Source organism: Oryza glaberrima, chromosome 4 (assembly GCF_000147395.1).
Source record: "Oryza glaberrima chromosome 4, OglaRS2, whole genome shotgun sequence".
Classification (NCBI taxonomy): Eukaryota; Viridiplantae; Streptophyta; class Magnoliopsida; order Poales; family Poaceae; genus Oryza; species Oryza glaberrima.
In genome coordinates this window covers 12,048,627-12,063,415 of record NC_068329.1, presented here as the reverse complement: position 1 = coordinate 12,063,415, position 14,789 = coordinate 12,048,627, and the positions used below count along the sequence as shown (strand labels likewise).

At 42.9% G+C, this 14,789-nt stretch overlaps 2 protein-coding genes across 3 annotated transcripts; one reads left to right on the top strand and one right to left on the bottom strand.

Moving 5' to 3' along the window:
- The first annotated feature begins 3,374 nt into the window (after positions 1 to 3,374).
- Positions 3,375 to 7,615, top strand: LOC127770678 (uncharacterized). Of its 2 annotated transcripts, none has more exons than XM_052296487.1 (3): positions 3,375 to 4,817; positions 5,094 to 5,365; positions 7,253 to 7,615. In XM_052296487.1, exons 1-2 carry the CDS (start codon positions 3,593 to 3,595, stop codon positions 5,363 to 5,365), a joined length of 1,497 nt encoding a protein of 498 aa, XP_052152447.1. In that variant the 5' UTR covers positions 3,375 to 3,592; the 3' UTR covers positions 7,253 to 7,615. The 2 variants fall into 2 exon arrangements, with proteins under 2 accessions (XP_052152447.1, XP_052152446.1); XM_052296486.1 differs by having other exon boundaries at positions 3,379 to 4,817; positions 7,248 to 7,615.
- Positions 7,616 to 7,643: 28 nt separating this feature from the next.
- LOC127770679 (cysteine proteinase 1-like) lies at positions 7,644 to 10,280 on the bottom strand. The gene is made up of 4 exons (XM_052296488.1): positions 9,707 to 10,280; positions 9,483 to 9,602; positions 8,285 to 8,528; positions 7,644 to 8,201 (listed from the first exon to the last, which is right to left on the bottom strand). Exons 1-4 carry the CDS (start codon positions 10,196 to 10,198, stop codon positions 7,912 to 7,914), a joined length of 1,146 nt encoding a protein of 381 aa, XP_052152448.1. The 5' UTR covers positions 10,199 to 10,280; the 3' UTR covers positions 7,644 to 7,911.
- Positions 10,281 to 14,789: the final 4,509 nt, after the last annotated feature.

Sequence of the window (14,789 nt, the reverse complement as noted above, 5' to 3'; positions counted from 1 at the left end):
CTTGCAGGATGAGGTGGCTCGCCTCAAGAAGAAGAACGCCATTCTGCGGAAGCGTCTAGCACCAGGTGGGCTCAGGATCCGCAGCATGCCTAGGAAGTCTACCACAACACCCGTGTGCATCCAGTTGGTGCACAGGAACCCGTCTCCACCACCTCCAGCTCTAGAGCCGCTTCCCCGCTTTGTGCCACCCTCACCTCCAACTCCACCTCTACCTTCACCAACGCCAGCTCCAGCTCCCTCTCCAACTCCAGCACTAACCTTCGCTCCAGTGTCAGCTTCAGTGTCTAATGGTAGCGGTGGTTGGCTGTTCGCCACGTCCAGCAGTAGCAGTGGTAGCTCCAGCTTCGAGCCTGACAGTTATGACACCTACTTGAGTGACTCCAAGAGCTGTTCTGAGCATTAGGGCCGCCACCTTTACTTTTTACCGCTTTGCTTAGTTTGTTTCCTTGTTAGTTTCCGTGTTTAGGCTTGTCGCTTGTGGGCTAGTTGGCATTCTATATCATGTGTTGGTATGGCTGCCTTAATAAGGATGTTGCTTGTTTTTTCAATTGTTTTAATTTAGATCAGAACAATTGCACTTTAATTATAATAAAATAAAGCTTAGTTTCTGAGCAGTTTGTTTTCCTTGTTTTCCATCATTTTTTGCCTATCCCCTACAGATGGTGAACACAAAGACAGAAACTTCATCCGCCTCGCGCTCTACGCCCTGCAGAACGTGCACAGCAATGCCGAGAGGCAGGAGAAGTTTCTATCTGGACTTGATGATGAACCGACCAACCAGCTGATCTTTGGAGATTAGGCTAATTTTGAGAAGCTAGTTGACAAGGTGATCCATCAGGAAGATCAACGCAATAAGATGGACCGCAAAAGGAAAGTAGCTTAGTTCAGGGCACACTAGGGGAACAGCAGCAGCAGGGTGGACCTTCCACCATGATTGTCTGTCAGCACCGTCCTTACTACTCAGGCAATTTCCACGCCAGTAGTAGTGGCAGCCACAACAACAGTGCTAGGCAACACAACCGCAGCTTAGCTCCATGCCCGCTAATGGCTCCAGCTTAGCCAGCACAGCCAGCTCAGCCCAAGAAAGAGTTTGGAAGAAAGACAGGGGTCTGTTTCAACTAGCGAGCCCGATCACTTCGCTCAATATAAAACCGGGTTTTTAATTAACCGACACCTATAATATAGTAAATATGTTGTTTTTTTTTCAAAAAGGTACCTATAGTATAGGTATCTATTTTCCTCAAGAAACAACACATACAATCATTTAAAGGTGTTGATTTTTTTTCAATATGTGAAGGTGGGAAAAATAATATAGGTGCCGGTTTTAACTGTTCCGACACCTATAACACCAATCTATATGTGCCTTTTTTATAGTGATCCCATCGACGATGGCGAGTTGCGGTGGGAGGTGGGGGAGGAGCGGGATGCGTGTGTGTGGTGCTGCAGCAGGAGCTGAAGGAGTGCGTAACTGCTTTGTGGAATCTAAAGCTTCCCAAACAAAGCTCTTTACTCTTTGGGAAAATATTGAGTGCAGATTCTAAGTACATCCTTTATGTTTAAGAAATGTTTTTTGTAATCGAGCACACAGTTATGGACCTTTCCGGCATAGTTTTAGTTGTCACTAACCATTAAAAAAGGGTCATTCTTTTTAAAAGAGTTGGTGCATGCGTTTATACTAAGAAAACACATAAGGTAGGGCCATGAGAGCCTGGAGGAAATAAAGTTACACACGGTAAGGAATTTGCAAAGTATGATGGTTTTTGAACGGGACGGCAGAATTTGAAGAAACACAAGAGGGATAAGGAAACAACGCAACAGATACAGCCATGAAGAACAAAACACAGCAATTTGGAGTGGAGTTGCTCCAGGGCAGACAAGCTTGCAAGGAAGAATTCACGTTCACACATCTTTGTTTATCCTTGGAAATTTCGGTGTATCTGAAAAACATAGCATTTCTATCTTTTTAGATTTATCTTTTGTGATGGGAACATGTATGGAGTATAGTACTGAAATAGAAAGGGCTGTTTAATTTGGTTTTCTACCCTACCAATTCTTTTGCTAGAGTTATGTTGTCCATGTTTCCTTTGTTACTAATGGGAAGCCAAGCTTTATATTACAATGAAGAGATTGTAATTAATGAAGAATGAGGGATTACCAACTATTTTGATTCAAACCAAACCATCGAATTTACTATTTAAGCTAGCAGAGAATTAGTAGGACATTGGCACGAATTCAAAACATTGTGTGTGATACTGTCTTGTATACCTCTTCGATAGCATAACCATGAAGAACTTAAGTACGTAATTGGATTTAGAAGTAGCGAAATTGTTCAGAGGAAGAGAATTGAACGGTTCATTGAGAAAGTACTAAGGTACTATATTTTCAACGTAAAACAAAAAATGATGATCCATCCGTTTAACTTTTTTATATAAGTAATTTAATTAAGTTTGGTTAAATTTATAGAAAATATTAGTAACATCTACAACACAAAATCAGTTTATTTAAATTTAATATTGAATATATTTTGATAGTATGGTTATTTTGTGTTGAAAATATTGTTATATTCCTTTAAGAACTTGATAAATTTGATAAGAAGAAAAATCAAACCGTTTTACAATATGAAATGAAAATATTATGCTATATGTAGTACTCCCTCCATTCACAAATGGTCATCATATAACTTTTTCAATGTTATTAAAAAATGATTAGCATATTTGATACTCCTATATGTGACTTTTCGTTTTTAGGTGCGTTATTAAATGGTCATTTGCATTCATTGTTCAATGTACTATTCAACTACTTGTAATTTGTGGTGCGTGCATGCATGTAAACAAGATCATTGGTGCCAATTGCCCTTGATGCTTACTCCATCTGTCCCAAAAGAATAATGTGACCCCTCCTAGATTGATGTATGTGGACACCCCTATGTCCACATACATTATCCTAGGAGGAGTCACATCTCCTTCTAGGTTGATTTATTTTAGGACAGAGGAAGTATGCAAGAAATAAGAAACGGTGTTGTATGTTAATCAATGTAAATTTAAGTGGCATGTGAGAGTATATTGATATCAACCATAAAGCCATAAACCATATATGCCGATCATTTATGAATGGAGGGAGTACTACTTTAGATATAGCGAGGTGTCCGTGTTGCTTTGTAAATCTCAAAATATATTAGCTAGTCTTTTGAAGATGCTCGTGTGTTTACATGAGTGAGTGTGTGTTAACTGTGATCGTGTGTTGTACCATGTTTAAATTTTTTTTAAAAAAAAGGAAAAGAAAAGAAAAGAAAAGCTTTGAGAAAGATAAAATAACTACGGTCGGAGCAGAAAATAGCCGTGCCCCCTAGCGTGTACAACCTGCCAAACTGCCAATCCCCGTCGTCTCGTCTTCCCTCCCGCACAAGACAATCCCCCAACCGAACACCCACGCCAGCCGCCGCGCGCTGCCGCCCCCGCAATCCACCACCCGCGAACACCACCAAATTTCCACCGATCCCCCCATCCCAACCCCATTCCCCCACGCCGCCGCCGCCCGCAACGAAAACGAGACCAAATTCCCCTCACGCCTCCTCCTCCTCGGTTATGCGGTGATGGCGCGGTGCCCCGGCGCGGCGGGCGTGGCGGAGCGGTGGACGGCGCGGGCGCTGGCGGGCGCCGTCCTCGACGTCGCGCTCGTCTGGGCCTGCCTCTGGGTCGCGGCGGCCGCCTCCGCCGCGGCCAGCGCCCTCGCCCTCCTCGGCGTACCCCTCCCCTGCACCTGCGCCCGCCCCCACCTCCCCTGCCTCCTCGCCTTCCTCTCCCGCTACCCCTCCCGCGCCCTCGCCTCCCTCGCCTCCGCCCTCCTCTCCCGCTTCCCCTTCGCCTCCTCCTGTTCCCCCTCCCCCTCCTCCGACAACGACCACGGCGTCGAACACGAGGAATCGGGCCGCGTCGATGGGGTGGAGGAGGTGGACGAGCACCCGGCCGACGACGGCGAGGTGAGGCGGGAGGCGGTGGTGGTGGAGGAGGAGCGGGACGCGCGCGCCGCGCTGCAGCGGGAGCTGGAGAAGGAGCGGAGCGCCGCGGCGTCGGCGGCCGAGGAGGCGATGGCCATGATCCTGCGCCTGCAGAAGGAGAAGTCGGCGCTCGAGATCGAGGCGCGCCAGCAGCGCCGCACCGCCGACGAGCGCTGCGCCTTCTACGAGGACGAGGTGGAGGAGCTCCGGGACATCGTGCTCGTGCGGGAGCGCGAGTCCCGCGCGCTGCAGAAGGAGGTGGACGCCTACCGCCGCCTCCTCGGCCTCGCCGCCGAGGACGGCGACGACGACGACGATGAGGATGATATGATGACGCCTCCTAGCACCATGGTGGAGGGCGAGCCAAGCACGTCCAGATCTGTGTATAAGGATAGTAGAAATGGCGCGATGCCGCAATTGGGGAATGACTATGGGTTCAGCTTGAAGACGCCGTTTTCGCCCCAAGAACTACTGTCACCTATTAAAGTGGGTCATATCAAAGGGATCAATGAGGATAAGCTGTCTGCTGGGCCATCTGAGAAAATTCCCATGGTTGGATTGAAACCAGAGGTTGATAGCTCCAAGGATGATCGCGTGGAGACGATTGAAATCCTTCCACTATCTGCTCGAAGCTTAGATCAGGTTGGTTATGGTGAAGTTGTTGCTGCAGTTGATACAAAAGCTCCAGAGCAACTGCCTCATGAGTTTCAGGAGGAGTGTGGAGGTGTAGACAAGATTGGTGGTGATTCTACGGGAAGTGAGAATGATGCGAATATCTATGATGTGCATGTGGTTGATGATATATGCTTCCCAACTGAAGGTATGAGATTGTGGATAAATAAATCTCAATTGGTTGATTCTTATATCAAGTATATGGCTTGTGGAATCGTAAAACTGTTAAATTCATTTTTGGGATGTCTTCACTCTTCATAGATGGCATGCAGTATTTACGAATTACTATTGGTACATGATAGGTTTATTTAAACCTTTCTTTGCTTAGTTTGGATAAATGTTTCCTGTTATTTGATGAGAAATTCGGTACTTTATTTACCATGCCACCTGGTCACTAGCACTGAAACCAGTCCTTTGTATACAGTTAAAGGCCTGATTTGCCGAAGTTTCTCAGATGCAACAATGCAAGCAGAGAAGTTACAAAACAGAGTTGCTGCAGATGATCTCCTTGGGAAAAGTCTGAATGCCATTAAAGGTGCACAAGACAAGATAAAGCATGCAGCAAGTGAAAGAAAGCAATCATTACAGCTGCAACTCTTAGAGGACATAGCTAACCAACTTCAGGAAATCAAGGTTGCTGCAGAAGCAGGGCGACAGCTGCATTGTGCTTCCCCTAGAAATTTGAAGAAAAGCTAGGTCAGTGCTAATTATAGTTTTCCTGTTACGTACTTTGATTTTTTTTCCTCTTTTGTAACAGATGTATCTTACTTCAGATTTAAAATGACATATTGCCAAAGAAGCACAGGATCATGGGGCCTACATTATAAGTCCCCCCAGCTTAACTCTTAGGAGGTTTAAAAACTATAAATTTGCACATTAATCAGAAAATAAAATATATGGAAATTCCCATGTTAATCAATGAAAAGGAAAACATCGTGAGCATCCAATCTACCTAAAAGATGTAACAAATAGCTTGGATTGTTTAAAAGGAAAATCTTCATGCTTTGATTTTGTGGAACATGCATTCTATCAAAGGCTAATCCGAGCAAGGAATTAATGTGAGTGGAATGTGTAATCACATTTCATATCTTGGTGAGCCCAACACAAACATAACTCACTCATGCATGGACGTATGCATTCATGTCTGGGATAAGAGAGTAATTAGTATAGTCCCTTGCATGTAGTGTTTGGTAAGATAATATTGGTGTGTTGCAAATAGTAGTAACCCATCACTCATGCATGCTTGCTCATTTCCACATTAGATCTTAATTTGGTGGACAATGAATCAAGAGACATGCATGCCTTCCATCTTCCAATAAATAAATGATGTCTGAAAATTAATGATAAAATTGGAGAATGAAATTTAACCACATAAACAACTGCTGGAACAAATTGCCTTGTGAAATCGTTCCTTTTTGGTACCCATTTTTCCACACAATGTGTTAACTATTAGATAGTTGTGTACCGTGAAAGAAAGAAAATAAGAATTAGCACTTGCACACATCTGTGTGTATATATAGTCCCTTGCGTGTAGTGCATCGGATATGGGCATATGTTTATGTTTTAAGAAATATTATATTTAATTGAATGAGAATGTGCTGTCTAAACATAAAACAATGAGAATAGAGTTTTATAGATATTTCTCTAACTGTATGTGATGGAAAAAGGTCGCAAAAAATAACTATAAGAATAAAATAGACTTAAAATGTATGCGGATGCAAAACTGTAGTACCAAAAGCAATAGATTTGTAAAATGAAATATAAACTCTTTGAATAAGGTTAGACAATCCCCAGGAGCTATTTGAATAAATCTACATTCGCTCAGCCGACAATAAGGATTCTCATAGCTCAGATTTATTTTGACGATTAGTATTCACTCACACTGGACCAAAGAGGCCAGTTTACACTGGGTTCAATTTACACAAAAAGCACAAACTATTTAGTGATGTCTCCCTTGGTACTATACACAACAGTTTCTTGTACAATTCCATATAATACATGCCTAATTAGGCCAAGCTGCATGGGTTTTCAACAGCCTCCTACTGCCCTAATTCATCTGTACTTCCTTGTCATTTCTTTTTTGTGTTCTTTGTACATACTCATGTATTGAAGCACCTGAAACAAATCAATTTTGTTGAATTAAAGCATTAATTATCAGAAAAACGCTTGAGCCCCATCAGTAAGCTCCATTTGTCTAAACCAAAAACAGCAATTGTGGCCTGGGAATGTCTGGATGCAAATCTGCTCTTGAATTACTTAAGCTTTGTCCTCGAGTTTATTCTGGGCAGACGTGTCTATGGAGTCCAAATACAATAAGACAAAATTCTTACTGAACAAACTAAAAAAAAATAACCTATGGACAAAAGGTCATGGGTAGCTTTAGATAGGATAAAACATGTTCAGTTTGGGTGGTACAGATCTTAAGCATGATATAGTTTGGTTAAAGAAATGTTTGTAAGCAATATAACAAGTTCATTGCCCCCACACAGTGTGAAGCCACCGTTTGGTCTTTCGAAGTTCACGCATGAAATTCCAAATTTGCAAGATTCTGTACTTGACTTGTGCTATAATTTTGCAGGACAGGCATATTTTGGCATCAACGGTGACACGGTTGATGGTGTACATGTTTGTTTTGATTTTTGGTCTGTTGATTTCGTGGCATGGTTAAGGTTTGTTTGTTCTTTTGGTTACATAATTTTGGTTTGTTATTGATGTACATGTACATAAAAGGTAGATTTGTTTGTTGTTTGCAATCCTATCTGCTTTAAACGAATTACACGTTTTTAAACGACATCTGGGGATGTAGGGTTAACTTCGTAATTCTGCATCCACTAGAATTGAGTTCCTCCTTTGTAACAGGAAAACTAGATCCTATTTTTGCTTTCAGTAGCAGTAGAAACTATTCTGAAGACTTGGCAGAAGAAAATAGGGTACTTGGCAGAAGAACACATAGTTGATCAATACCATACTTCTCAGCAAATGTTGAATGCTTCACCAGATTATATATACTAATATGCATTGTCACAGTTACAGCCATTTCCATGTGTCCAAACACTATGTAATGATCCGAACAAATATATACTATTACATCAAGTAAAGGAAGTTTTCACAGTTTTTGCTGATCATAAATAGCAATCGAGCAACACCACAGAATGGTCCTAACCACTAACAGTTTCAACCACAAAGAGCAAATTACAAAGTGTGTGGTATGCAAAGACAAAGAGGAGACTAATCCTATCCTACTACTCCTTTTTGGAGGTATGGATGGCAGTCACCGAGGAGACCATGGAATCAACACCGCACTTGTTCTTGTCATGAGGTCCCCTGCAGATCTTGTAGTACCCCTTCTCCCCCCAGTTCTCGCCCCACGAGTTCTTGATGATCCAGTACGGCTTCTCCTTGAAGCGGATCGGCGCGTATCCCGCCGATCCGTAGCCAACAAGGAGAACACCATGGTCAAGGTGCCTCCCACAGATGAAGGGGCACGACACGCCGCCGATGTATGTCTGCATGTAGGCCGCATTGATGCCAACTGCAAGAAAGAAAAACCATCAGCAATAGACAAACGGATGACAGCAATTTGTTCAAATTTTTGCAAACGTTTGAATCCTTTACTTGCAAGAGGGCCATGTTTGACGAGGTTGGCAGCAATTTGATCCTCGTTGACGGAGATCACACTGAAGTTCTTTACTTGGGCAACGATTTTGGACTTGTCGAACTTGCAGGTGTTTTCGCGTCCAGCGTAAGGATAATCTTTCTCGCTCTGTAGGCCACCGGATTTCATGAGATAGCTGAAGGCTGTGGTCATCAAGCCACCGTTGCATCCTGAGTCGCATGCGCGCGATTCTGATGCATCACACTGCAAATTTTACAAGAGCAGCATAGCATATATATTAGCTGCACCTTTCGATGAAATTACAAATAGTAAGATAAACATGTGGATAAGGCTGTGTTCGGGAGGAGATGATGGGACTCTCCTTTGGGCAAGGAAAACAGGATTGCTTATTAGTACATAATTAATTAAGTATTAGCTAAAAAACTTGAAAATGAATTAATATGGTTTTTTTACAATAATTTTCCTATAGGAATTTTTGCAAAAAATGTTTAATAATTCAGGAAGCATGCGTGCGGTAAACGAGGGAGTAGAGGTTAGGAACCTAAGAGGTAAAAACACAACCTTAAAATGTGAAGTCTACTACAAAATGTGTAAGACGCAATCGAATTTATTTGGGATAAATTTGGTTAAACAAAATAATTACTTCTCATCCAAAGCACCAAAAAACTTGCTTCAAGTGAGAAAGAACTGAATCTCCAACTTGCTTTCACTCTACAGTTTCTATCGCTCACCAACCAGGACAGAATAAACCAAGATAAGGACAACACACCAGCTAGTAAGTCACAACCAGGGTTGGAAATTTTGGAACGTTAGAAATTTGGGTCATTTCGGACCTCTCCGATATGATATTATTTCGGCCGAAATTTTCAAATTTTTTTCATGAATTTTGATAATATTTGTTCAAATTCAACTAAATTTTGTTTAAAATTTCGAAAATTTCGGACCGAAAAATTTCAGCATTTCGGTGGGCACCGATCAAATCGGCTAAACCGATAGGTTTAACCCTGGTCACAACAAAGCAACCCACACGAATATCCCTCTGCGTCACTCCTATTCTATCTACTCGAATCAAATTTAAAATCAAACCGAGTTCCATTAACTGATAGTCAACGAGAGCTAGCAATTCGAGAAGGAGAAGAAAAAAACTTAAGAGCTTGATGATGATGGTGATGTGCGAGGAGGAAGACGAGGACATACCTCGTGGTCGCAGTCGACCATCTGCTGCTCGCTGAGCACCTCCAGCTTCCCCGTGGCGAGGAAGTGCGCCCCCTCCAGCGCCCCCGACGTGCTGAACGACCAGCACGATCCGCACGAACCCTACACCCCCACACCAAATCCACCAACCAATCATCAAACAACTCCAACGATTTCAAATTTTCAATCCATCCCAAATTAATCCGATGGTGTGATCCGATCCTAACCTGGTCCTTGACGGGGCCGACGGCGCCGTGCTCGCGCCAGTCGAAGTCGTCGGGGAGGCCGTCGGTGGGGAGGATGGGGGCCTCGTGCGGCTCCCTGCCGACGAGGCCCTCCAGGGATGGGCGGCGGAGGCCGAGGAAGCGGTCGCGGAACTCGCCCGGGGTGAGGTCGGAGAACTTGGTGACGCCGTGCGTCGCGGTGGGGTCGAGCCGCTGGTGCCGCCGCGCGCGGCGGAGGTTGGCGGCGAACACGGACATCCGGTACGCGCGCTCGCCGGCGTCCCGGTACGCCCTCCCGAACCGCCGCTCGAAGCTCGCGAAGTGCGCCTCCGCGTCCAGCTCGTCGCCCTCGCCGTCGCCGCCGCCGACCACCTGCTCGATGAGCGGGTCCTCCTCCCCCTCCGCCGCCGATGACGATAGCGCGGCGGCGGAGGAGACGAGCAGGAGGAGGAGCGCCGCGGCGGCGGCGAGGAGGCGGTGGCGGTGGCGCGCCATGGTTTGATTTTTGATTGGTTGGGTTGTTTTTTTTTTCTATTTTTTTTTGGGTGAGATTTCTTGTGTGGGTTTGGCTCCGTTGAATTGAGCGATTATTTATAGTGAGATGAGATCATGAGATGAGATGATTGGTTTGGTTGCTTTGTGATTAGGTTGGAATTGCTTGGGGGTAATGGCGATTAAGTGTGATGAGTGCAGTGACAAACTGACAGGGATGTTCACGGCGATGACGACAGTGACCGGTAGCAGTGTGAATTCAGTCATCTCATTGTGTTTTCTCTAATAATGTTTTCAAAACTTTTAGTTCTAGTTTTAAAATAGCCATGTAAAAATCGTTTTAAAAGTAGTAAATCATTTTTACAGAGCGTCACGTCAGTGGCAATAGTGTACAAGGTTTACAAAATCGTTAAAGTGGAAGTTACCTTGCTGCTCCCGAGCGGTTAGAACCAATTAAATTTGGACAGTTTTTCTATAAAAAAAAGGAGTAAATTTCACTGTTAATGGTTAATGGTGTCTGGTTTACAATTGTTCAGTCCGAGTCGCTCTGCTCTCTAGCGGTTTTGTCGATAATTATGATTACCGCTCAGTTGCCCAACAAATAATTAAATTTGGACAATTTTAGAAAAAAAATAAATTTCAATTTTTCTATAAATAAATCTCATCCTAGATTGCTATATATTGGGACGAAGTATTTATTAACATCCTATCCATCACTGCGTCACGGTTGTTTCTGACTGTGTATGCGTGGCATACTAATGAAGAAAAAATTCACAGCTCACCTAAAGAAGCGACGGTAATATTTTTCTAGATTTTATATATGTTAAGACGTGTCATCTAGATAGCTGCAGTTTCCTGTAGAAACGAAATTATTCTTAGAGTTTCCTGTGTTTCAATCATAAAAAAAACGAACATTTTGTGGTGCTCATGATTAATGTCACTATTAAGTTACTTCCTCCATACATAGAAAACTCAATCTATAAAATAATCTATAAAATAATGTGACTGTCTAGATTCTTTTCTCCAACAAAAGTTGAATGAAAATTTAGATATTCATAGCATGTTTTTCAAACTGATATAATTTTTAATTTTATAATAATTAAAAATTAATTAATCATACATTAATATAACCTCATTCAAAACACTTAATCTTTATCTTCATCTATATTAATTTTAAACACCACCTTAATTGAGTATTTTTAAGAACAGAGGAAGCACGTCTCAAATTTTGTCTGTGTAGGTATAGCATTAGGTGGTTAGAACCGTGGAGCTGAAACTTGCACGTCAGGTTCATAAAATTTGCATGTGACTGTTCAAATAGATGTTTAAAAAGGCTTTTTGAGCAGTGACCATGTGGCACGTTGACCCAATTTAAGTTGGTATGTGATAGCATATGAAAACGTAGATCAATTATAAACAATCATAATCATAGATGGTCTCAAATGGCAGTATTTGAAGTGGCTACAGTGGATTCACATTGAGCTAGTGTTGTGCCATCTCTAATTATCAACATTATGTCATTTGGATAATGGATATTCATTAATCCGGCTGTTCATATATTGTTGGGGGATTTAATTGGAAAGCTCTTAAGTTAAGGACATGTGGGTATTGTATTTTGTGGTGTTCTCCCGGAGAAGTTTGTTTTTTAATCCCACCGTCAGATGCGTAGAAACAAGGCAACGTTGAGGAATGTTTGCCTTCGTTTATTATTTATTATATGGAAATTTAATCAGTTAAGATATTGTTTAGAGCACTATAAAAATGTTTTTTTTCCTAGCGCACTCCTTTTTTCTTACTGACGGTGGACAAACAAAACACAAGCCAAATGTACCGAAAGCTTGATTTCCGACATACGAAAATTTTAAGAGGGCCATTTGTAAAAATGAACCTTATACAAATCCGTCGGACCTTATAAAATATCGGGCAGTTTCCTCCACTCGTTCTTTCTCTCTTCTCATATTCCTCTCTGCTCATTCTCATGCATCCTCTCCTCTCTCTCACCAAGTAGGTGACAATGGGATGGCGACGACATGCTGGCCTCCGAACGATGACAGCAACAGAGGACCAGCCTTAGGATGGGGATTACAGCCAACCTTGAAACTACAAGATCTAGCGGAGACAGACCTCGATGGCCGCTAGATCTAGCGTTGGCGGTTGAGTGAAGTGCAACAGTCATAAGTAAGCCTCGCCGTGTTCCTAAAAGAAGTGAAAAGTGCCGTAGAGAGAGATCATTTAGTGATTTTATCGTCTAAAAAGTAATTGAGTTGTGTCTCGCAGGAGCAAAAAGAGTGAAACGAGGACGTAAGTAAGCCCCCTAGGTCTTCCTTTTCTTTCTAAAATAATTGCTTTCACTTGACATTAACACCAAATTTTGGTACGGTCTCTAGTGGATTCGGTTAAGAAAAAAAATCAATTGGTAGATGGAAGTTTATCTAGATCAAGCTGAATTCGAAGAGGAATCATGAAGACCACAACAAGAAAGTTTCATATTTTTAATATATCTCTTAAATAGGCAAGATTAGTTATTTTCCATTTCTTGTTAGAGTCATATCCCGTGCCCGATAAGGACTTGTATCAATATGAGAGTATAAATATATACACCCAAAGTCTTTGTAGACTATATCTTCATAAATCAATACAATTACTTTCGATGCATCGCCACCATTTATTTCGACGAGTTCTTAGTTTCGAGCAGGACAGGATCGTTTCGATCTTCAGCAAGGAAGTAAGTTATGTCAACTTCGCTTGTATCGGCATGACTAGAACTTTCTCGGTTAATTCCGATACTCTATTCAAGTTAGCGCCAAGGGGAGGGTGGCGACTCATCATGGTTTGGACTCGCCATCAGGAAGGCTGGATCGGCGTGCGCCTCCCCCAATGGAGCTCGATGATATAGCGATCGTCGTGACGCTATGTGAGACGATGACGATGTCACTATTACAAAAAGACACGTAGAGGTTGGCACTATAGGTGCCGGAAGTGCTAAAACCGGTATCGATAGACCATTTCCCACCTTCGTGAGCTGAAAATACAAAAAAGGGCACCTTTGAACGATTATAGGTGTCGGTTTATAGAAAAACAGACACCAATACTATAGGTACCGGTTTTTTAAAATACTGGCATCTATAATATATTATATGTTAAAACCGACACTTATAGTATATTATATATGTTGTTTTTTTTAAAAAAAACAAACTACACCCGTAAAATCGAGCCGAGCCAACCCACCGCACCCACCCACCGTGCACTCTCTCTCATCCTTATCTCCTCATTGTACCCACTGTTATATCCTCCCTCTCTCTCTCTCAGCTCTCTATCTCTCCACCTAGCATAGGATTGGAGGTGGGGTCACTAGACGGCAACCCAGCACCAGGGGCAGTGCCCTCCCCTCAGTCAGATCCGATGATAGGAGAGGCGGCGGCAGCCGGGCGGTCCAATGACGGTGGTGGCACCCTCCCCTCCATCAGATCCGACAGGAGGGGAGGCGGCAGCGCCGCGGCAAGAGGGGAGCTTGTGGCAAGGGTGGAGAAGGAGGAGAAGCCCCAGTGGTGGAGAATCTATTCTCCCCAGCGGCAACAGTGGATCCTCTCTCTTCGGTGGTGGCTCCATTCTCCTCAACCGCAGCAGCGACTCCTCCATCCGGTGGTGGCAGCGATTTCGTTCATGATTTTTGTGGATGTTTCTTTTATTCGTGATTGTATGATTGTGTTCTTGGGTGATTGGAAGCTATTCATCGAGCCGTTTTTTTTTATTCTTGGGACAACAAAGGTGCCGGTTCCAAACTGGCACCTTTGATTTCTCTCATCTCTGCCGCCTTCTAAGTGTCGGACAGGAAATCCGGCACCTATTCCGGGTTCCCAACCGGCACCTATCTAGATTTCCGTAGTGGTTTTTGTTTTTGTTTGTACATATATAATCTATTGATGTTAATCTGTTGGTGTTTGCATGTCACTGGAGTGATTTAAATATGCTTTTATTGAAAAGTTGATGTGTTTTTTCATGAAAATGGATTTTATTTTCTTTTTTGGCTAAAAATATCTCTTTACTGGCGGTTGACTCAAAAGTGTTGGCTGTGGAAATTGATTTTCACTAGCGGATTTCGTAATCTTAAGCTCCTCATCTTAATCTATCTCAAACACATAAGTATTTATATAGTCGATGATACGGCCTGGCCATCTAAACAAGCGGTACGACACAATGTTTTCCACAACACTCTACTCCTTCCGTCAAAAAAAAGCTAACCTATGTATGGATAGGACATAACCTACGAAAATAAATCTAGACATGTTCATATTCAGATTCGTTGTCCTACATTATATTATGTTCCATCCATGCATAGCTTGGTTTTTTTTTTGAATGGATGGAGTATATCTCTACATGCGGTTGTGTCGTTAGTGCGTGTGTGAGGGGGGGGGGGGGGGGAGGGCCAAGCGCGCCACCGCCAGCCATGCCAAGTAGCTAGCCATGCAAATTTCAGATTGGATTATTCGAGGGCTAAGTTCCTTATTTGATATGCTAAATTTCTAATTTAAAAAGATTGCATATGTTCGGTTGGATGTAAAGGCCAGGCAAAAAAATATCCTTCACTAAAAAA